Source organism: Anas acuta, chromosome 5 (genome assembly GCF_963932015.1).
Source record: "Anas acuta chromosome 5, bAnaAcu1.1, whole genome shotgun sequence".
Taxonomy (NCBI): domain Eukaryota; kingdom Metazoa; phylum Chordata; class Aves; order Anseriformes; family Anatidae; genus Anas; species Anas acuta.
The window spans coordinates 34,396,762-34,420,548 of NC_088983.1; the positions used below are offsets into that span (position 1 = coordinate 34,396,762).

Below are 23,787 nucleotides of genomic sequence, written 5' to 3' on the forward strand. Positions count from 1 at the left end.
GAGCGGCGCCGGGAAGGAGGGGGGGGGGGGCGGAGCAGCCGCTGCCCGGCCTCCGATCCCCTCCGCTTCGCAGGGCACCCCCGGGGAAGCCCGGCCTCCGCTGCCGCCCCTCCGGCTGCAGCAGCCGCGATGGAGGCGGCGGTGCCGGGGGAAGCCAGGTAACGCTGCCCGCTAACGGCTCCCCGGCCGGCCCGCTGCTCGCTCCCGGTTGTGCCGGGCCGGCTGCACGCAGCGGAGGGCCCGGAGCCGGCCGCCGGTGGGACGTGGCCGAGCCGCCCCCGGCTGCGCGGGGCCTTCAGCTGACGGGAGGGGGCCGGGGACGTGGCCGGAACGGGGAGGGGGGGCGGTCTGCGGGGAGGTCCCCCGGGGCTGTGAGTGCTCGGTGAGCTGCTGCTGTCACCCACGGCTGCCCTCTGCGTCTGTGTGTGGTGTTTGTGTGTGTAATTAGCGTCCTGTGAGCGTCAGCTCTTCGTTTGGCAGGACTAAATAAAACCTAATGCTCTTCCATGCGTGGCTGAACTCGGTATGGTAGGGGAAACGTGCTGATGACAGGCGCTATTGGCAGTCCAATGTTTTCAGGCAGGCCAAAAATTTACTGTTTTCTAATACATCTAGAAGTTCTCTCAAGTCCCGAGATAACACAGAGCTGTTGGTAGAGCCAACAGAAGCCTCCTCTTCGCTAGTCCCACTGCAGGCAGAAGAGGGACACAGGATTCCTCCTTTTCTGCCAGTCCTGTCAATTTTTATTACTGGAAGATAGTTTTTAAGGACTGCAGAGAGAGAACTTGCTTCAAAATGCAAAGCCCCAAGAATTCACTTATGCAGAAATTCATCTCTGTTAGTCACAGATCCAACTGGCTGTCAAAATTATCACTTTAAAAGGAAATGGCTTAGCTTTGACCTAAATGCATACAAATTTTTCCTATATCCAAACACAGTAGTTCAGAGTCCAACACGTTTTATGTCATGGTTGTCTCCACTCTCCTTAATCCTCACCACTCTAAAGGGAGACACCCGTCATCTGATCTGTCAACAGGTGGTTTCTGAACACATGTAAATGTTTTCTGCTCTTTCTAGTGTTCAAGATGAAGCTGTGGACAAAAGCAACTTTAAGGAATGCAACCAAATTGCTTTTTACAGGTAAAGAGAAGAATTGTAGTGTAGGGTTTTTGGTTTTGACAACTCTTAAAAGTTACAGGAAGTAGTTTCACATTGATTTTTAATCACAACGATTGTGCTACTTTCAGGATGTTCCTTTCAAAGTGAGCATTCCACTAACCGGCCAGCATATTTTAAAAGGTAGAATCTCACCTCCATTGTATCCTGTCTAATGTTGCCTAGGTAAAACAAATGGTTGCCCAGTGTTACACCAATTAGCCTCTGACATACAGGGTTATAGTTTCAACTACCCAATTCCGTTCTTCAGGAAATTATGTTCTGAAGTTCCAGATAATATTTTGCCAATGGGAGCAAGACATCTTTTCACATCAGCCCTCTCTCACCTATCACCGTTTTAACTTAAGACATCTAATTTCTTGACAGGAAGTTACTGCACAGTGGCAAGCCTCAGATCATGTTTCTGCTCTACTTTTAAACTAAATCCTTTGCGTGATTGCTCACATCTGCATAATGTCTGTTTGCAAGTAAACCAAGTCAGTTTATTGATAAAGAAGCATCCCTTCGAGGACACCCATCTTCAAACAGTTTAAAAACTCCGCAAGGAGAATTCTCCAAACAGTTGACAGAGCCTTTATTTCAGGGTCTCTGTCCTAAAAACATCATCAGGACCAAAAACTGCAGTTAAAACTCTGTAGCAGCCCATCCAGACTTTGGCCACTCTCCTTGTTCAGTTCCTGCTTTCATTTTAGCAGCTCAAGCACTGGGTCTTGCAAAGCAGAGAGCCTTCTTAGGTCAGTAGATACATGAGTATCCCTTGAAAATCAATTTCCTCAGTGTATATCCAGGAGCTTACAAATTAAAAATATGTATTGCTTCATCACTACAGAATGTAGAAGCTGTTAACTGGAGGGTTGGAAACCAAACATTACTGTATGTAACACAAAATAAAAAATGGATTATTCCGATGAAATTTATGGAGTTCTGGAAAGAAGTGAAATGTAACTGGGCAACTTTGATTTTAGTTGGTCACTTGAATTTATCCTGTTATTTAAAAAATGATTTTTGGGATGGTGTTGGTTGACCAGGCCCCCCTATTTTCCATCTCATTTATATACATGTTTGCTTAGAACTATATTCCCTCTTTTTCCCCTTTACTTGAAGCACTAATAAAAAATGTTTGAAAAAATTCAAGACAAATGATTAGTAAATATTTCCAACTTAATATTATGTCCCTGTGTGTGATATAAGCCACAAGTAGGGAGACTAAAAACAATTCTCTGTCTTGTCAGGCGTCAGAAACTTCTACGTCCTGGAAAATCCTTGTATCGAGCATTGCTGGATTCAGTCACATTAAGTGATGAGAATGTCAAATTCCAAATTATTCATGAGGAGAATAAGGTGAGATCTTACCTAGTATAAGAAAGAGCAGTGAATATTATCACCAGGTCTGATAATGCTTGCAGAAAGTTTTGAGATACTTCAGTGGTAGGTACTTATGATGCAAAGTATCAGCCTAAAGATGTCCTTACTAGTCAGTATTTATTTGACAACTTGAGACTGAGCAAGAAAAAGGGACATTTTAAGGAGGACATTTTAAGGAACTTAAAAAAAAAATCTGTGCTGACTTTATTAAAAATCTAAATCGACTCTTTTTATGTGAAAAAAATGTTTTTAATTCAGGTTTTCCCCACTATTCCAAAATAATAAATCATTTTTCCATAACGGAATAAGAAGACACATGTTTCAACACCTCTCAAGCATACCTTTGTATTCCCATAATTGATGAATGGCAACCTTGTAGGAAAAAAGTCTTTCTCACCTATCAAATTATTCATATATAAAAAGAGATCCAGGAAGAGGGATATCTTCCATTTCTTTAATTTGACAGAATACCAGCTAGCATACTCAGGGAAAAGGCAACATAAACCATCCTCAGGTTATGGGAGTTTGGAATGGCAGCTCTCCCCATTCCATGCTCTAAGCATCGCATTACGCAGGTAATGTGTATGAATGTATTATCTGCCTTCAGTGTTGAATCTGACCTTTGAAGTCAGCATAGAAAAAGGAGTCTTTTTTTTTTTTTTTTTTTTTTTTTTTTTTTTCCACCTAGATCTTAACATAGGTGAAAGACTGAAGACCCTGCAGTTCTGTAGACTGGGAGTTTATTCAAAGATGGCATAATATGAAGTGTATCCTAAGAAGCAGAATCTGGAACTCCAAATCATTTTTTCTGCCTTGCCTACCCTCCATCTAGTCTTATGGCACTTTCATTCTTTCATGTCTTTGAAGAGAGTGGTACTGATTAGCTCCCAGGTAAAAGGAAAAGATAGCAGGCCAAAATTCTTCATCCAATTTTTGTGTCTCATGGGAGAAAAGATTCAGAAAGTGAAAAAAACAGAAGTGCGAAAAAAAAATAATATCTGATTTCTTGCATAGAGATTCTCCACAGAATAAAAATGAGTCATTTTGTGTGAGCTAGAACAAAGTGAGTTTACAGTTCCCTGAAGTGTAAAATAGCTAGTTACACGTCTTTATGAGTAGAGCAGTATCATCCATTTTTCTTCAGGTGTCTTTCTGACATGGGTCATCAGTCCAAGTACCACCGTGAATACCAGTGAACACAGAGCACTGATGCTTTTACAAAAAGCCCACATCTCAGTAGTATCATGCTCTTACATTTACACCACAGTACTAAAATTACCCAAACTTCAAGGTTATTGTATACTATCCCTGTTTTCCTTGTTACTTGTGGGGAGAGCTGCAAATATTTTAGGCATGAAGATAAAGAATCCACTTTAAAACAGTTGCTCTTCAAAGCAGCAAAGCAGACTTAGCTGGTGTAAATTAGGTGGATGGTGACTGTTATTTTGTAGTACTAAAGAACATTAAATCAGAAAGCAGGCATGAGTGCTTTTTTCCAGACGGAAAGTGTCTGATGATGTTAAGTTGAAAAGTAAGTTGATGTTTTTTATCATTACCAGTTTATCTGTGTTTGCTCCCAGGTTCTTCTACAAGTAGAAATATATGAAATAGAAGGCAATATTTTTAGGATTAAAATTAATGAGGCAGCTCCTCTCAGAGCAAGATATGAAGTTCCTGATGTTCTTATAAAGGAACCTACCACCCAGAGGTAGGTGAAGGGACAATGATTTAGCACCTTACTTAGTAACTTACAGCTTCATTTGCAAGGTTGTTTTGCCTTTTCCCTCATTTGCACCACACTACAGTTGATTCTCCATGTTGTAAAGTTGTTACAGGAAGAGAAAATAAAAAAGTACGTGGTTAATTTGCTTTCAAAAATTCATGTTAACTACATAGGAGAAAATTTTGTCATATATATTAGAAACGTGAGGCTGTTTGACTAAACTGAAAAATAGTCTACTTGTTACACTGCATCATTTTTACTAAATGCATTACATACTGATGTGAAAGGAATGCAAACTCCGGGTAGTTTTCATGGTAGTTCTGCGTCCACCTGTTGCACTGTGCATTGAAGCCTGAACCCAGCATGTATTTCTGGGGTTCATCACCTCAGCACAAGCCTTGAGGTTTTGTAATGTACGCAGTCTTAGCCTATCTTTTGTTTCAGATTGCATTTAGTTACAGTGGATTTCACATGCTGCTGATTCATATAAAACTGTTGTTGCTTTTCATTTGACAGACTCTCTGTATCCCAGAAGGAGGCAGGTATTTTGGTGCTGACAAGTGTTAATAAGGACTACACGCTTCAAGTCACAGCAAACCCCTTCCAGGTTGAGCTACAGTCCAAGGGTGAGACTGTTCTGAGCATGAATTCCAATGGGTTGTTATATTTTGAGCACCTCCAACCACCTCCTAGTGATAGGTACAGTACCTGTCTATCCCACCATTTGGTAATTGAGCTGTAGCTGAAAATAAACAATTATGTTGGAATAGCAATTTTTGTGATAGAAACTCCCACATATTGAAATCTGTCTTCTCTATTACTTCGTGCCAGTAAGTATGCTAGTGAAGTTTTAAAAAAGAATGTCTAAATCAATTAGCTGCAGACTCTTTGAATCCCTTACAGCAGACATATGCTCATGCTAACCTAAGTTATTAGCCAATTCTTTAATAAACTAAAGTGTCATGTTCCCCTTGTCTTTTGGGGAGTGAACGACAGTAATATGATAAGGTTCTTAGTTTTGCCTCATTTTGTGAGTAAACTTACTCTTCAGGTAAGTTTTGTTCACCATATAAGCTCTTCAAGTAAGTTACAATATGCTATATATGAGCTTGCAGATCAGTCCCACTGCAAAGTGCTGGAAGAATGAGAATTTACAAAGCAGACCATGTCATGGCTAGGAAACAGGCATAGCAAGCATGTTTCTCATAGAAAGAATTATTTGAAAAAAATTAATTAACAGAGAGCCCTTAATAGAGAACAAAGACATGAGGATCTTCTGAGTGGGTAAAATGCTGGCACAGATAGAAATAAATGTGGAATCTGAAAGGATGAATTTAATTCAAGTGTAGAGTGAAGGCTATTTTAGGACATCAAATATTAAAATGATTTGCCAATCAGAGCTCTCTACAATTACATCAGTTTTCAGAGTAGTCTGGCACCTTAGGACACAAGGAAACAATCTCATTTTTTTTCAGGGGAGGCTTAGATTGGGTATTTGGGAGAATTTCTTCATAGAGAAGGTGGTCAAGCATTGGAAAAGGCTGCCCAGGGAAGTGGCAGAGTCACCATCCCTGGAGATATTTTTTAGTTGTGTGGACATTGCGCTAAGGGACGTGGTTTAATGATAGGTCAGGTAGATGGTTGGACTTGATAATTTTGAAACTCTTTTCCAATATAGATGAGTCTGTGATTCTAAAGCACTTATATAATATGTAAGTGAATGCATAATGCTATATGGATTTTCTATTTTAAATCCTTCCATATGTTAACAATAAACTGATTATTTTTTATATATTTGTTTTCACTAGAAAATCTACAGCAGAAAACAAGGAGGCAGCAAGTGATTCTTCTAAGGTAGCCTATGCTTACTCCAATTCCATCATTAATATTTTGTAGAAACGAGAATTGATTAAACAGAATCACATTTGTGATTTCTTCTGGTACTGTTCTTACAAACAGCCAAACTAACATGCAGCACATAATATACAGTAGATTGCCATGACTTCATCTTTATCGTGACACCAGAATGCAGTTCTTTTTCTTCGCTATTGGAATGTATTACAGTGCACTTTGGGCTTTGTGGGCCTTTCATTCACATGAGAGATGATAGTAACTGAAAGTCCCACATCAGCTATTCCTTTATGAGATGTATCAAATATATTTTTTTCTTAATCTAATAATTTTTTCAGTGAAATTCAAAGAGGATCTGGTATTTCAGACAGCAGTATGTGTTTTACCAGGGCTGTAGGAGGCATCAGCACGTAGATCTGGCTTAAAATGTCTTCCATGGCCATTTTATTTACTTTTTTTTCCCTCTTTCGTTCTTGATCTCTCATTTAATTTGGACTACATATGTAACAAGGAGTTTCCTGTTGATATTTGGTCATTTTCAAATTCCCTTTTCTTTGCAAAGAGAGTTTCAAAAGAAAGAGACCTCTTTTGTAACAGTCCAAAGATATGCCTATACATACATCCATGCTTAGTACTGATGTAAGATGCCCTCTGGAAAAAGGCCAGGTCCTGGCAGTGCATATAGGCACATGCCAGTTTTCTCAGGAGGCTGAGGTATGCCCATGACAATTTTAGCCTCCTGTAGAGCAGATGGCTTACTGTACCATCCTGTTAAAAACTGGAGAAGCTATGCTGCTTTCAGCATACATGCATCTGAACTCTGGATTCTGCCAAGGAGTGTTCTTGCTTTGGAGGATTCACACTGCTGCAGCAGAATCTGAACTGCATTTTGGATTTATTTATATTAGCCATATTTGACAAAAAAAAAAAAAAAAAAAAAAAAAACAATTCATGAATCTCATGTGAATAAAGACATTTTTCTTAGTACATGGTGTGAGTAGTTGCACTTACAGGCTTAGCTATTTCTGTTTATATAGGAGAAACAGGAGGATCTAGGTCTCTGGCAAGAGAAATTTGGCAGTTTCTTGGATTTCAAAGCTCATGGTAAGTCTCAATTTAGTTCTGAAAATGTCTTTACTGCTTTGTACATGTATTGACCTTTATTCATTCATATTTCTGTTTAGCTGCTTAATGTTTATCGATGTCTCACTCAAACCTTTTAACTTGCCTGTAAGGTGTCAGTGGGTAACAAATCTGACAGAAGCACTGGAAATAATCATTAGATTTCTGTTCATCTGTGACGCATTTCATCAGCTAACTGCCATTTCCAAGTGTAACACTAATCTGCATTGGCTGACTACTATGTAATACACTATTTCTTTTTGTTGTTTTCTGCTTTTTATATATTAACATTGATTTCACATGTTTATTCTGATGACATATCAGAAATCATGGTATCTAAGCAATAATTGTTGCAGAGAAACTTCTGAAGTGGGGGACTACAAAGGAAAGTACTGAGCAGTCTTAAGGGACACTAAGAAGGGGATAGATACCTGGAAGTCAGAAGCTCAAATACAGTTTAAATTATGAATTACAAAAACTCATGACCCTTTGCTGCCTGTCCAGTTGCATTCTGCATTAACTAATTCTGTTAGCTTTGTCTGTTACTTCTATCATGCAGCCTTCTGTGGCAACTGGCACTGCTCAGCAGCTGCAGTATGCAGAGGGAAGTCTAAAAGAGCTTCCTTGTGGTGATAGAGGTTTCTGCTCTTCACCGTTGAGACACACAGGAAAAAAAAGAAGGAAGCTTTTGCCCTCATTATTCATGCTGCGTCTGACATATTAGGCCAGCATCATGATTTTGCTGCTTCTCTGTATTGAGGGAGTAAAGTCCCTGCGGTAAGATTCTGATACTGAAGCCACTGCCTGTAGCTGAAAAGTGTAGAAAACAAGCAATTCTGACTCTGATGTTCACTCTGCTGTACCACTGTGCTGCAAAGATTGGCTTGTAGTTGCTAGGATAGAAATAGGAGATCATTTTAAGCAGTTTTACTACATAGTAAAGGAACTATTACGTGCTTTTTTTTTTTTCTTTTTTTTCTTTCTTTTTTTTTCGTTTTATCTTAAGCAGATCAAAACTGGAAGAAATACAATAAAATCTGTTGAAAATGTTACCTCTGCAGTATATAACTAATGATGAAAGAAGTTGAAAACAAGTTTGAAAAAGCTAATTGTTAAAATTTGCTTTTTTATTTATTTTTTTTACAATTAGGTTGTGATGCTTTCTTGGTTTCAGCTAAGCCCAAGAATGGAACTCTGTGCTATTCTCTTTTAATGTTATTACCTCAGGTCCAAGTTCTGTAGGTGTGGACTTCTCTTTACATGGATTTGACCATGTCTATGGAATACCACAACACGCAGAATCACTACTTCTCAAAAACACAAGGTAAAGCTAGCAGATTGTATTATTGCAGAGGAGAGCTATAATACCATGTAAATGATTTAATACAAACAGCAGCTTGAAATATGTATATTATATCCCATATTTTATTTTAATGATATAGCAAACTGAGTCATAAACTGTCCATGCGGAGTGAGTTGTTCTGCTTTACATTCTGCAATTTCATGAATGGCCCCTTTTGTTCTCTATCAAATTTCTATGCTGTCTTTATTCAGAATTGCACAATTAGTCACATCTAAGCAGAATTCTTAAAAGAGCAACTTCATGGGGGACAGAAGAATTCAGAATTTTTATTTCAGGGCTTGGAATAAGTGAGCAGTATTCTCACTGATAGCCAAAATGTTGCTTGATTGAGATAGGTAGGACCAAAGCAAAGAAGCAGTATTATAGAAGGTCCACATTTCAGCCTGGAGGGTAAACAAAAGACCATAATACAGAGTGTTCAGTGAGTTCAGTGGAATGACAGTAGAGCTAAAATTGGCCTGGTTCAGGATGCTTACATCTAACAAATACATCTTTTTCTTTGTCCTAGTGATGGTGATGCCTACCGGCTTTATAATTTGGACATCTTCGGACACAAGATACATGAAAAAATAGGTATTTATGGTTCAGTGCCCCTTCTCTTAGCACACAAGCCTAACAGAACTTCAGGGATTTTCTGGCTGAACTCTTCAGAAACACTGGTGGATATTAATACAAAGGCAGTAGCTGAGGTGAGAGTTGCCTATTTTCCTCGGAATTTAATATCAAAAGAAAACACTACAAGTGGGGGCCAAAAGCAAGATGGCAACATCACTGGAGACAGATCACATCAACTCTTGAGCACAAATATGTGAATTATTGCTAAAACTGAAATAGTGAAAAAATCTTGCTTTATTCCAACACTTGATTACATGATTAAAATTGGTCCTTTTCTTTATTACTCATGAATTATTAGAAACTAGTCAAAAAAAAGTTCTAATTACCTTGCCCCTCACCATTTTATGTGATCTTTAACTGTTGCTCTTTATTTCACATAACCAGTGTGCAAGGTAAAGGATTTGCTAAGAATATATAATAAACTGTGTTTTTCTAATACCTGCAAGATACGTTTTAGTGGTAGAATTTCATGGGTCTCCATCTTTGATCCTTTAATGAACAAAAGTTTGATAGAGAAGAATTCAGCTCTACTTTGGTTTCCTTTAAAGCACATACAGTCCGGATCTGCTGCAGATACTGCTAAGCAGAGGGCAGTGCCTCTAACTGATGTGCGCTGGATGTCAGAAAGTGGGATCATTGATGTTTTCCTGCTGATGGGACCAACTGCATTTGATATCTTCAAACAATTTGCACAACTGACAGGTACTAACTTAAATAATTGGAGTCAGTCGGTATGACAAATCTACCTGGGAGATTCCCCAAGGAATATTATGTACTCAAGAGAAGGTTAATATGTACCTTGCCCATTGGGTGCAGTAGGCCAATTGTTCCCAATCACTTGGGAACAACTCCCAGTCCCAGTCACTTGGGTGTGAAGAACATGCTCTAGACGTAAAATAGCCCAGCATTTCCCGGTTCCAAACAGAGTACATGTTAATCATGACTCTCAGGTTAACTTTTCTGTAAAGTCTTCAGAAGAAATTCTGAAAAGCATTAACACTGTTAGCTTCATTCATATACTCTTCCTAGGCACTCAAGCCCTACCTCCCCTTTTTTCTCTGGGCTACCATCAGTGCCGCTGGAATTATGAAGATGAGCAAGATGTCAAGGCAGTAGATGCAGGTTTTGATGAACATGACATTCCATACGATGTGATATGGCTGGACATAGAACACACAGATGGGAAGAGGTATTTTACGTGGGACAAGAAGAAATTCCAGAACCCCAAGAGGATGCAGGAACTTCTCAGGAAGAAAAAACGCAAGGTAAATAATATATCAGGAAGGAATGAAATACTAATTTGTAGTGTGAAGTTACCCAATCAGCCTTAACCGAAGTACTTGAGACACTAGAAACAGTGTAATTAACAAAGTAAATTAGATTGTGTTGCAGTCTGGTGATGCTTCTCATGTGCAAGCTTTTTTTTTAATCCACCTCTTCATGCCATTATATTGTTTCATAGTTAGTTTAGTACCCTGAGCATCAGGCTGTTTGACCCCTTTGAAGCTCCATCTTAAAGAAGCAGCCCAGTGCTGTCCCTGATCAACAAAGGAGAAAATCCTTCTACGTAATGTGAGCTTTCACCACTATGCCAACCTTCCTTCAGCTGTCCTTGCTTCAGTTTTTCTTTCTAATGTATATGTTTAACATCTGAAAGTTGTGAATTGCTTAATGCTTGATGTTTGCCAACAGGGGAACTGTTGAAATAGCATCAAGCTTTATAGTCTCTTAGTTGGAGCTATTAGTACCTTCTCAGCTTTAGGGCAAGGCAGTTAATGGCAGAAGAAGGTACCTGCAAAATACAATACTTGGATGTTAAAAACAGTAGGAATTTCTGTTGTTGTTGTATGTCATACAAACTAAGATATATTTAAACGTCTTAAGGCAAATAAGTATGTTTTCCCATTCACAGAATATAGCCATGAATTAAACATTGTGTTTTCAGGGAGTGGGGTATTAGATTTCAATTGAAACATTTCAGGGGACTAAGTATGAATTCATGCCTTCCTTGTAAATTAGCTGTTACACATATGTGTAGTGCAGGATATACAAACATAGGTAAATGCTTTCTAAAATGAGTGACATAGCTACCTTCTTTACCTGAAATGAACTCTTTATCTGCTTTGTATCAAAAGTTAAATTTCCCTGTTTCACTAACTGGAGTTGATGCTAATGATGCACTTTATTTTCTTATCCTGGCAGCTTGTCGTCATTGTAGACCCCCACATTAAAGCGGATCCCATGTATGCCCTGTATTCACAAGGAAAAGACAAGGGATATTTTGTGAAAGACAGAAATGGACAAGATTTTGAGGGCATCTGTTGGCCAGGTAAAAAAAAAAAAAAAAAAAAAAAAAAGTTGTTCGATCTGCATTTCAAGCTGTTAATTTTAAAAATTTTGCAGAATTGGGAGCCATTAAGGTAGAATTAATTTCTCACAATGCTTTTTTTTTTTTTTTAAATTCATAATTTCAAATACTTTTGATTAGTTTGTCTTTTGTACATTCATGTTTTAACTGCCTCGGCCATAAAACTTTGTTGTGTCTGTTGGCTCTACAAATAGTCCCAGTGCCTAGAGCTAGAAAAGTTTTGATCAGAACAACCATCCCCTCTTCTCAAACTTGTTCTGGTTAAAATAAATCTAGTCTGGTCTGTTGCACTGAACACAGCTGTTGTAGGTTGGGTGAAAATTAAGTGAACCATGAAACTGAAGACTGATTCAATCACAATACAGTGATTTGACATGCTGTTTTTCATGAGGTTATCTCAGAGTGAGTTGGTAGAGGGTGTCCTTGTTCTTTCCAGACAGCCCACAAACATTGTGGAACATCAATGAATACAGAAAAAATCGAGGGTATGTTACAACTTCTAGTAGCATGGCAGTTTTTAACTATTACCATTTTATTCTCCCTGTGCATATGTATGAACATATAACTGCAACAATTGGTCTTTCACTCATACATCTCAGGACGTTGTTATTCAGCTTCACAATGTCGCTTTCCTGTTTCAAGTTCAGAACTCCAAGGGTGCCGTTTCTCCCTGGCTTCCTGCTAACATCCAAACATTTTTCAAACAGCTGGCATTCATTCTGAAATGGTGCTGAGCTTCAGACCTCCAGAGCCTACATGTGTTGATCTGCAGATAGTGGCAAGAGGTGTACTGAGTTCCATGTTGGCCTGGAATTTGTTTTGGGGCTTTTGTCTCAGAAACAATATCAACCACGTTATTGCTGCCTATTGTGGAAAGCATTCTAGCTGTAAGCTGCTGTATTTAGGTGCAAAGACAACACATACTCTTAAAAGCAGCTAAATAACTAGGATCTCCCACATCCACAGGTTCGTCTTGTTACCTAGATTTCATCAATCCTGAAGTGCGAAAATGGTATGCAGATCAATTTGCCTTCAAAACATACAAGGTGTGTATTGATTTGTTCTGATCTACATGCTCCAGAAAGCCCAAAAACGGGTAAAAGAGAGAAGATAAAAAAAAATGGCTAAGCAAGTTGGTGGATTTTGTAGTTGTATTATCATAACATACATGAAAATATCGTGAGAAACTGAAATACCATAGAAGGATTCTCTCCATGGACTTGTCTACACTGAGAAAGCTAGACCCTGTACTCTGCCATTGAAACTGCTTACTTAATTGTAGCAGTAGGATGGACAGTGCAGGCATTTTAGCAGCCCATCATCTAACACCACTGCTGCATTACCTGTTTTTACTACCATGACAACACACAAGGAGTGAGATGGGAGTGCTGTCATAGCTCATGGTCACATCTCCTTCACATTCCTTTCAGCACTTCGGCCCAGTGCTGAAGGTGCCTGGGTGGACACTACCAGACACCTCCAGTTTCTCCCACCCTCCACTGAAGGTTGCTTCAACATTACTGCAAAGCTAATCACTCCCTTCACAGACCTTGCTTGGCATTTCCCCTGGTGCTTTTCCTCTACAGTTTTTCTCTTCTGGCCTCTGATTTATTTTTTTTTTCCTTCATGGCTATTTATTACGTCTCTTTTGGCCTTCTCTGCCTCTTCTCCCTTACCAGAAGGTGGGAACAGCAGGTGACTTCGCAACTCCGTTGAGTTTTATGAGAACTACAAAAATCAACTGGGCTTTTAGACTGCCACCCTGAACGCAAAAGCCACCAAGAGAGAAGGGGGGAATGACTGGCAGCTTTCAAGTGACCACAGGAGCATAATAACCATACCTTGCTTTGCTGCTGCTGTTCCTACTCAAACCCCAGACTGGGCTGACACCCACTATAGAGATTTAAGTCTCAGCAATGCCTGTCTTATGTCCTAACTGCAACCCTGTACCATAGGGGTCCACTAATATCCTCTTTGTGTGGAATGACATGAATGAGCCATCAGTTTTCAAAGGAGCAGAGCTAACAATGCAGAAAGATGCTGTGCACTACAACAACTGGGAGCACCGGGAATTGCACAACCTCTATGGATTCTACCAGGTAGAGTATCTGGAGACACAGACCAGCAATTATCTGCCCTTACAGGGTATGCCTAATGTGATAAGGATTGTATTTAAACAGTAATAGGTATGCTCTAACCTCCATCAGGTTACAGAATGAAATTCTGCTGTAATAGGTATTGCCGTATTTGAAATAAACGTCTCTGTCACAAGATAGTATGACAATATCCATACATCTCTAATGTAACAATGTAATGACATTGGCTGTGACTACACAAAATTAATATTTTGTTGTTGTTCAAGTATATTGTAGTAGGAACGTGTTGGTTTAACAATAGCTGTTATTTGTGGGCACTCATTTCTTAATTTTCCTGACTAGGAAGGGCTAAAAAGGCAGCGTTGCAAATTTTTTAATTGGAAAGCTCATCCTCCTGACTTTTATATTCATGATTTTCAGCAAATGGCGACTGCAGAAGGACTCATCAAACGATCTTCAGGAAAGGAAAGACCATTTGTTCTCACACGATCGTTCTTTGCTGGGTCACAGAAGTATGGTAAGCAAGGACTAGCTTTCCTTCTGGTTTGTTTTCTTGAGCTTGGTATATAGTAGTTAAGTCTAGAGAGGACAGATACATATTTCTATATCTTAGAAATACTGGAATAGTGACATCCTACAAGTGCAAGTGATTAAAAAAATACGAGTAAGGGCTGGCAAAGCATGTACAAGTTAAAGTCAGAATAGCAATCCTTATCCTGGGACAAAGCACTATGGTTTTCGGATATTTCAGGAGCATGCATATAAAGGAAGAAAAAAAAAGTTGCAATGAACAGCAGTTCACCAGTTTTCATGACCATCCCTGTTTTCTTTCCTTAACTGCAAGCATAAGTTGAATCATACACCTGAATTTCCTGTGTAAGCCTGAGACTGAGTAAATTTCAGGGGCAGTGTGGACTGGAGACAACACAGCAGAGTGGGGTTACTTGAAAATCTCCATTCCAATGCTTTTGACCATCAGCCTGGCAGGGATTTCATTCTGTGGAGGTAAGCTGTTTAGTTGGAGTTGCTCACTACACAAAATCTGCTAGTGCCACCAGACTTCAACACAGATAGTGAAAAGCTCAACAGCATTTCCAGTTGGATTCACAGACGATTCACAAACGATTTCAGATGCTAAAAACCTGTCTCTCACCATCACTTCTCCTCTTAGTCTTCTGTAGTGTTTGTGTCCTGGAACGACAGTCTCGAGGTGATGGTCTGCAGTATCAGTGTTGCAGTCCTCTGCCACAGGGGAAGGCACTCAGCCTCCAAAAGGTCTTGATATTTTTATTAAAGGATAACTTATTACCTCCATTATCTGCTCTTGATTGGACAAGCAGTAACTCAACAGCAGAACTGCAAGTACACTGTGAAATTCATGAATTTATATCCTTGGAATGTTTGTTAGAGGAGATCTTCGAGTTTTTCAGAATAATTTCCAAAAATGTGTATTTTTATCTGTCTGCGCAATATCTAGCTGATGTGGGAGGGTTCATTGGAGACCCAGAACCAGAATTGCTTGTTCGATGGTATCAGGCTGGAGCCTACCAGCCCTTCTTCAGAGGTCACTCTAACATGGAGAGCAAACGGCGAGAACCGTGGCTCTTTGGGGAGAAGAACACCCAGATCATCAGGGAAGCCATTAGAGAACGCTACGTCCTCCTGCCATACTTATACACACTGTTCTATCGGGCACACACAGTGGCTGAACCAGTTATGAGGTAAGCACTTAAGTCAGGAGGTTTAGTGATTATCCTCAGGAAGTTACTTAGATGAAGAACTTAAATTACTGAATTACTCTCTCTTACATTTGTGATTACTTATTTAAATAGTAAAAAAGAAAGAAAAAGCACAAAAATGTCTACATTCTGTTTTATTCCTTTCTGCAAGCCTTCAAATGAAGCTGGCATTGATGTGTACTGCCCACAATGTAAATAAAGCCTTGAATATGTTAAATTTACTGCAGTAGGTACAGAACTAAAGAGGAAGCATGGTATTTTTCTCACAGACACAGTGGAAAATGTGTCTCATTAGCACCCACATGACCAACAAGGCTACAGTGAACAAGTGAAGGTCTGTAAGTAAGTGGGTGAGCCAGGCTTTCTTTATAAGGAAACCCGGAGAATTGCTGCAGACTGTAATTTGAATGAACTGTTTTTCTTATACTATCTCAAACTTTAAATATATGACACCTATTGGGCACCTATTGCACTTCCCTTTTTTGAGAACAGAAGAAGTTGAACTTCTGGTGGAGGTTACCCAGTCTGTGACATACTGCAAAAGCAGTAGTGAGCTTCTGAGAACAGGAAGGACTAGTCAGGGACTAGCTCATCAGGTTTCAGCATTGTTGGTCAACTTTGATAGGAAGATGCATCCATCTCTCCTTTGCTAGAGGGAAGGCATCTGTAGTGCAAGTTCATAGGGAAGAAGGCAGGAAGGAAGAAAGCAAGGGTTTAGGGCGCTAAACAGTGGACATATAGGAGTGCCATAGCCTGTGTTGTACTGGTAAATCTCATCAGTGACTTAGAAGTGGTACTTTAAGGCACAGAAGAGGACGTTACTTTATCTTCAGTTCTTGAGAGCTGTAAGGAGAGGGAGAAAAATGGAACCTAAAATGCCAGAAAGTCTTGAACAAGGTGGTGGGAGAAGAGAAACTAACTGAATTCCACTGTCTGTCTTTCTGCAGGCCTCTCTGGGTAGAGTTTCCAGGGAAATTAGAAACTTTTGGTGTGGAAAACGAGTACATGCTAGGTAAGCAGGTGTCGGTGGGTGAGCAATACAGCCCAGCTGCATTATGGTACCATAACAGAATGAGACTGAGCAATCACGAGCTCCTCACACATGCCTTTTTTCCCAGTACAAAGTGAACATAAGACATGCCGGCCTCAAGCAAGCCCTTAAAATGGCTTTGGGAGGTTGACAACCCCAAGGCAACACACAGCACTGTGATGGGATGCAGCTTTGAGAACCACAGCAGTCACTCATTGCCATGTTTATCTTTTACTCCAGGAAATGCTCTGTTGGTGCATCCAGTCACGGACAAAGAGGCCAAGGCAGTGAGTGTTCTGCTTCCAGGGTCAGAGGAGGTGAGGATCATACAAAGCTGCTCAGCCCACACAAGTGTTTTATATGGCAACCTCCCAGCTCCCCACCTCATAATTGCTGCACGCTGCCACTGTGCTGAGTGTTAGCCATTCTGTGTCACTCTGAGACTTCCTTACATCTTGATACCTCACAGTAAATTTACACCTGTGCTCTTCCAAGCTCTTCTATGCACAGATCTCAGGTCTATAATTTGTATCTCCCCTCGAGGCTCACTGCTTCTCATGAAACACACAAAAAAAAAAACTCACTAAATTATCAATTAATTATCAATTCCTTTTCTTTTCTTGTGTGTTTCACATAGGGTTGATCTTGTCTTTTCACATGGAAGAAAAGGGTTGTTTGAAGGAAGGTCTTAAGGAAACCAGGGGGAAGCTGAAGAAGGGAAAAATTATAACAAGGAGATACAAGCTTCAGTAGCCTGGGATGTGCATAGCAGACACTGACATGTACAGAGATCAGTTCCTCTCTGAAACTGAGTTATTAATCCACAGGATGGCACTGTAATCCACTTCTACACAGACCATTTGTCTGCAGCAGCTGAGAGGTGAAGGAAGAGAAGGAATTTCAGGAAAATAGTTCCAAAGGGAAAGCTTGAGTTTCATCTCTAGAGGCAAATGAGAGGAAAGAGAGAAGTAAAGGAGAATGCTAAAGACCATGCAAAGCTTTGTGACTCCACCAGTGCACCAGAAGATACTAACAATTCTTTCTTGAATTTAAGGAGAAAAACAGATGAGGCTCTCCAAACATGCTAAGAAAAATAATTTTATCAATATTTCTGTGGGAATTCAGTGCCTGCCATACCTAAAGTAGTTAAACCTGCTTGCAAGAGCAGTGCGTGGGAAGTTTCAGGTGTCGCTCTTTCTTGTGACTTACTAACAACTTCATTGTTATTATTTACTTCAAGATAAATATGCTCATTCTGGACCTCAGCATTTCTAGATCCTGCCATATATGTTGTGCTCATTCTTTTTTCATTTTTCTTAGATTTGGTATGATTTCAGAACATTTATACGAATGGAAGATCCAGGCACTCTGAAGATCCCAGTAACACTGGACAACGTATGTTAATTAAATAGTTTTCTTTATGTGCTTGCAGTAAAATTTTATATCTGAGGTTTGATACAAAATAACTTAATTTTTCCCTGTTCTCAGTTGAAATTATACAATTAAGAGTATGTGAACCTTTCTACCCTGGCCTTGTTTTTGGCAGATTCCTGTATTCCAGCGAGGAGGCACTGTGATACCTCTTAAGACTACAACTGGAAAATCCACTGAATGGATGATAGATGTTTCTTATGAACTCCATGTGGCCCTGGACACAGAGGTACTTGGAAGTGATATTCCCTTTACAAAGTTGTCTTTTACTGCATTTATGCTTTTTTTAGGTGCTTGTTCTCTGTTCAATGAGCATAGTGGTAACTGCATCTGGATTTCCAGTGGCTCTCCTCTACTGTTCTTTATTGTCAGGGGGCTCCCACCTCCCTACCACTGTTTCCTCAGAGTAAAAGTATCAGAGTGTAGCACAGGTAAAGCATTTTTCTGACCTTTCTCAGGCCTCTGCAATTCCCTTAGAAGAAGAAACAGAGAATTGGCAAGCCACAAATTTCTTGGACATATACACAGAACTTCCCACAACTGTCCTTTCTAATGAATAAAGTGACATCTGACACCCACATTAATAACATGTAGTGAGACTTTTTCTTTTTAAATGTTTTATTGTCTACCCCTAGAAGCTGCTGTTAATTTGGACTCTATCTGGCATGTTTCACAGGCCCATGCAATAGGTGAGCTCTACCTAGATGATGGGCATTCATTTCAGTACCTCCACAAGAAGCAGTTCCTGTACCGGAAATTCACTTTCCACAAGAACATTCTGTCTTCCAGGTAACAGCAATTGATGCAGACAAAAGCCACTCAACATACTGTCACTGGAAATGCGTTTTCCGGTTCATTATGACTGCCTTGCAAATCAGGAAATATTAGTATTATCTGTTGCTTAGTGAAGTTCCAAAAATATCACTAAATACTTGAAAGGAAACAAAACCTAAATATGCCACTGTCACACTTCTACTACTGAAATCTACTACTCATGCATAAATAGCACTGTGAAGTGTATAAATAATAAAGGCATTTCATTATTCCCTCAGGATTCAGAAATATACAGTACGTGGTCCTCAGACTACAAAATTTAACACAGAGCAAAACTATAGATTAGATTAAATAATGTAGCCAAAAGCATGCTTCAAATTCCCATATCTCTTAAATGAAATCTGAAAATCTTCAAAATTCAGGACAGAAATGAAAGATTGTTGCTAAACTACTATAAAATCTAAGAGTTGCCAAAATAAAGTAATTTAAATGAATGATATAACATTGTTTCCCCCAAAAGGAAAATTTTAGGTTAATTTGGATATGAGGGCTTTTTTTAGAGCTTTATAATAAATACAAATACATGAAATTATATTAGTTGCAAAATGAAATTTAATTGTGTTTAAGACTGGAACATTTTACTTGCAAAATTAAAATAAAGATTACATTTATATTTAGGGTTTTCTACTACCATTTTACAGAAATCTAGAATGTTTCTGGGTGTCAAAGCTGCAGCTTTTGCCACAAAACTTCTCAAACTTTGTTTTCCCCTTCTAACTTTGTGAAATCTGCCGTGCAGTCAAAAATTAGCTGATAGTGGGAGAAAAATCTTACTTTTTTCAGGATAAATGTAAATAGAGGAATGGAAACCTGTTTAGGGAACTTTCAGGATGAGACTAACACAGTATTTTTTCAGTGTGATACTGAACTTCTACTGATGGACAGAAACTATATGAAATAATTTTCTTTTTTTCAGCTGCATGGGCGAAAGTGGACAATACCACACCACATGTGTAGTTGAACGGGTGGTATTTCTGGGAGTTGGACAACAACCCACTTCTGTATCAGTCTGTTCCAAGGGTAATGCATTGACTTTCATTTTACTACAATTATTCAAAATACTGTTATACCGCTGCCATTCATTAGAGGTGACAAACTGACAGCTCTACAAAGAAACTGCTATAGCACAGGGAACATCTTTGTTTATGTACTGCTGCTTGGGTAGCAAGGACAGAATATAGTTAAATTATCCAGTAGCTAATCACTACTAATATTACATGCAGACCTGAAGAACACTTGTTTTGTAAGGCAGTGAACGTACCAGTAGATGTGCTTCAGAATTACCAAGTTCTGATAGTTGTACTACACAGAATACAACCAAAAATAGCATTTTGATTGAAAAACCGGTCAGTCAGTCCAGGTACAGATAAGATCTATAAACCTGCATAATAGTCAAAACCAGGAAATTTGCAGACAAAGAACAAATTACTTTTCTCTTCACTTTGTTTATTCAAAAGCTCTTGGACATCTTTAATTTATGGGGATCTCTAGAAGTTGTGAGGGATCCTACATGTATAGACAGCAGCATTTACAAAAAGGGCTTTTCGCTTCTGGCTGCTTTCCAAACACATCCCTTCACTGTGCAAATCATGGATATCGGTTTCCTTCCTCTACCTGTCAAACTTAAGGACTTTTAGGGTGCTTGAAGTAACAACTATGGTCAAACACAAGGCTTAACTTTTGCAGAAAAATCTTTGAATAGTTCTAGGAAAACTGATGTACCTTAAGTCAGTGATGCAACTACTATTTGTTTTATATTTAGTCCTTTCCACCGGTGGCAGGGAGTCTGAATTGGAAACTGGAAGGAGTCATGCATAGTTGTGTTTCAAAAGTGTATACCTAAATCAATACAGTAAACTCTCTTGTCCTGTTCAGATGGGAAAGAAAAAGAAGTGGTTTTCACATACGATACGAAGACCTCTGTGCTGACGCTGGAAAATTTAGCCCTGAGCATTGATGCTGACTGGAAGATTTTTGTCAAGTGAAATACGATGCAACTTCTTCAGAGAATTCATTGAAAGGTTGAAGGGAAATCAGTCTGGAGGACTTAGAGCATTCACTTGAATCCAGTCAAATCAAGGAACCTATTTCCTACCCAGTCAACCCCAAACCAACATTTTTTCTTTAAAACACCAATTTTAACTTGGATAGCTCTTCTGTTCAGCAAAGGTAATAGCACCATGATTGTATCTGTGGGGAAAGAGCTAAATACTATCTGTTCCAGACTAGCTTCAGTTCGGCTTTAAGATTAAGTTCTACTTTCACTTGCACCAAAAGAAATCATGATTTGATGGTGTGAGATTGTGGCTTATTGGCATGGGGTTTAATGTATTTGGCAATCACACCTTTCACACATTAGAGTACTTGAGAAGAGAGAAACTGTGCCAGTTTGACAAAGAACATCATTAGGTACACCTGATACAGAGGTTATCATCAGAGTTCTGTCTGCAAGCTGCCTCGTGAAAACAAACCCAGAAGAAGACAGCCAGGGTCATTACAGATATTTCCTCTTTTAAGTCTTTAGAACAGTGCAAAATTAGGCAGTCTATACAGGAAAATAAACAACAGGCTAGCTGAACAGTTCAGTCATTGAAAGTAAAGTTTGAATAAGTAGTGCCAGCCAGTTTCATGATAGTAAAAGACAGTGATGTGGGAGTGCAGAAGTCTTTTCTAATAGCTGGTGAAACTTTTTCTGAAAAGGCACAGGTCAATAGCAGTGGTAGGAGGTTGGGGTAGCAGCTAGACTCACACGGAAACATCTTCCACGGTATTGCTCCTCTCTTTCTGCCAGTTCTACTTAAACAAAAACAAACGTACAAAGAAAAGTAGAAGGTATTCTGTTAGGAAAGAATTGACCTGTTTTGAATAATTGAATGTCATTGGTTAAAGTTAGCCTGGTGAAGCAAGGGTCCTTACGTGGAGCTCTGTTCCTCCACATCTTCAAGCGCTTGTTATGATCTGGCTTCTGTTACACATAGTTTAGTTATTTCTTGGTCAGCTTTTAGTATCTGGCTGAGATTTGAGCTTTGTAGGTGACAATGAAAAAGCTTATTCACACAAGGGAAATTTGAAGTGCTTAAAATTTTCTTTATAGCAGAAAATGTTTTAAATTAATGGGGTAAGTTCTGCATTTGGTTGTCTGATTTCATACTTACTCCCCTATTCTTTTAAAATTGACCCTAATGCTCCCCTGCCTCTTTTTCCAACCGTCTCTGCATACAGAACTGCTGTGTCCTGCTGTTTTCTTTCCTTTCAAAACTAGAAGACATCATGAGAGTCCTACATCCTGCTTATTTCCACAGCCATTTCCATATGAGGTCTCTCTTCACAGGCTACCCACTGCTCTACAGTTCAAGTTGTTTGCCCTTTCCATTTGCTACGCTTTTAAAGTATATTATTTTAAAACCAATTCTGCTTTGAGTCAAACCTAAACGTGCCATTGGTTGGGTTTTGTGGATATAAAAAAGGCAGAAATGACTTGGTATCTTTTAATATGATAAGGAAATATTTTCTAAAAATATTAGTGAATTAAATCTTAGGAAAAAGAGAAGGGCGGTCCCTATTTTTGCTCACTGAAAGGGACATAATAGTCCATTTGTATGTTGTTTCTTACTCCTCATCCTAAGCCCTCTCTGTGCTTGCCCAGTCATCTCCCACCTGCTGCTGTTTGTCCTCTGCAGGGCAGATTTCTGGGAACATCAGAGCAGACTATGTGTGACTACTACACTCCTGAGTACCAAGTGCAGTTTGTTTCCCACTAGACCCTTAAGTTCCTACCCCCCGATTCTGCAGAGCTGTTTTTCAGCTCCTAGCAGACACCATGAACCCCCAGTCCAGGAGCTGGGAACTAGCAGCCTAAACTAGCAGACTAAATAATGCTTAATGCAAATAAGTAAATCCAGGTGGGACAGTAGCATATAGATCTTATACATCTGTAAGAAGAGAGACAAAACCTATTTTTGAGACAGACCCTATTTTTCTATCAGTTTCTAAGCTTTACTTAATAATTGCTTCTTTTATTTAAGCATCGTGATGCTTCTGGCAGGGTGTAATTATTGTCTGGAGCATTTTAGTGAAATGTTTTAACTGATTTTTCTGAAATTTGAAAGTAAAATGAAGTAACAATGAAGTGAGATGTATGCTTATTCCTTCTGAATTTCTACTGTTGAGAATCATTTAAGTATTATTTGAAGTGTATCTGATTAAAGTGAATGACTAACATTTATGCTGTGACTCAGTATATCTGCACCACAGAAAGTACTCATAAGTCAAATTTTCAGTGTTATGAAGTGCCTAACTTCTGTGGACTTCAATACGAATTATTTGCTCAAAACCTTTTTGCAGTTGTCTTTATACAATAAATTTAGGGGGAAAAATTCAAAAAAAGTTTACATTCATGTTTGTAGCAACTCACATGCTTTTCCACACATTTTGCCATAAATGAAGAAATAAGTTTGTAATATATCTCTACAGAAAGTAACTGAATTCAGATACTGAAAACATCAGATAGAGCTTCATAAAAATAAAATAGAAAGATTATCATCCATGTAGATGAATTTTACTGTATCTGAGCAGGTGTTGTGGGCTGGGGTACTTCTACTCACAACAAATACTATTGCAAAGGGTGTTTTGATACCTAATGGACAAAGGGATTTTTTGCTGTTTGTAGCAGACAGTGTATCTATTCTTTTCTATGGCAAATGGTGTTTCTTTAAAGACACCAGTTTTCTTTCACTGGCAACTCCTGTTCATCACAAAAAAAAAAAAAAGACCTAACCATCTGTCTAGTGTAAAAAAAAATAGAAAAGAAGAAGCTGTTTTTTGAACAGATATAAGCAGAAAATACTTCTCAACATCCGTAAAGAGCAACATTGGGTTAAAAGTGAGACATGCCAACCTGCCATTTCCCCACCCCAAGAACAAATATATATAAGCCACTGCCAATCCTTCACTTGATCCTTCTCTGCAGTCTACAAAGAGTCTGTCAGGTACCACACCTTGTGCTACTACTGTCTTTCTTTCCAAAACAGAGCTCTGTGTATGAGACATAACAGATAAATGTTTGTATTGGGCA

General features: G+C 39.1%; 1 protein-coding gene across 5 annotated transcripts; it reads left to right on the forward strand.

Annotated features, from left to right (window-relative positions):
• The first annotated feature begins 25 nt into the window (after window positions 1–25).
• GANC (glucosidase alpha, neutral C) lies at window positions 26–22,934 on the forward strand. 5 transcript variants are annotated; one of them, XR_011097096.1, is made up of 26 exons: window positions 26–158; window positions 1,078–1,140; window positions 1,248–1,299; window positions 2,409–2,517; window positions 4,122–4,249; window positions 4,781–4,963; window positions 6,073–6,118; window positions 7,153–7,219; window positions 8,465–8,561; window positions 9,109–9,289; window positions 9,764–9,917; window positions 10,245–10,480; window positions 11,418–11,544; window positions 12,550–12,629; window positions 13,539–13,682; window positions 14,100–14,196; window positions 14,583–14,684; window positions 15,157–15,400; window positions 16,366–16,430; window positions 16,689–16,765; window positions 17,769–17,843; window positions 17,995–18,108; window positions 18,556–18,668; window positions 19,630–19,733; window positions 20,589–20,882; window positions 21,936–22,934. XR_011097096.1 is itself a non-coding variant. In XM_068683967.1 (25 exons), exons 2-25 carry the CDS (start codon window positions 1,086–1,088, stop codon window positions 20,696–20,698), a joined length of 2,760 nt encoding a protein of 919 aa, XP_068540068.1. In that variant the 5' UTR covers window positions 26–158; window positions 1,078–1,085; the 3' UTR covers window positions 20,699–22,934. The 5 variants fall into 5 exon arrangements, 4 of the variants coding, with proteins under 4 accessions (XP_068540068.1, XP_068540070.1, XP_068540069.1 ...); XM_068683967.1 differs by having other exon boundaries at window positions 20,589–22,934; XM_068683969.1 differs by lacking the exon at window positions 21,936–22,934 and having other exon boundaries at window positions 20,476–20,612.
• Window positions 22,935–23,787: the final 853 nt, after the last annotated feature.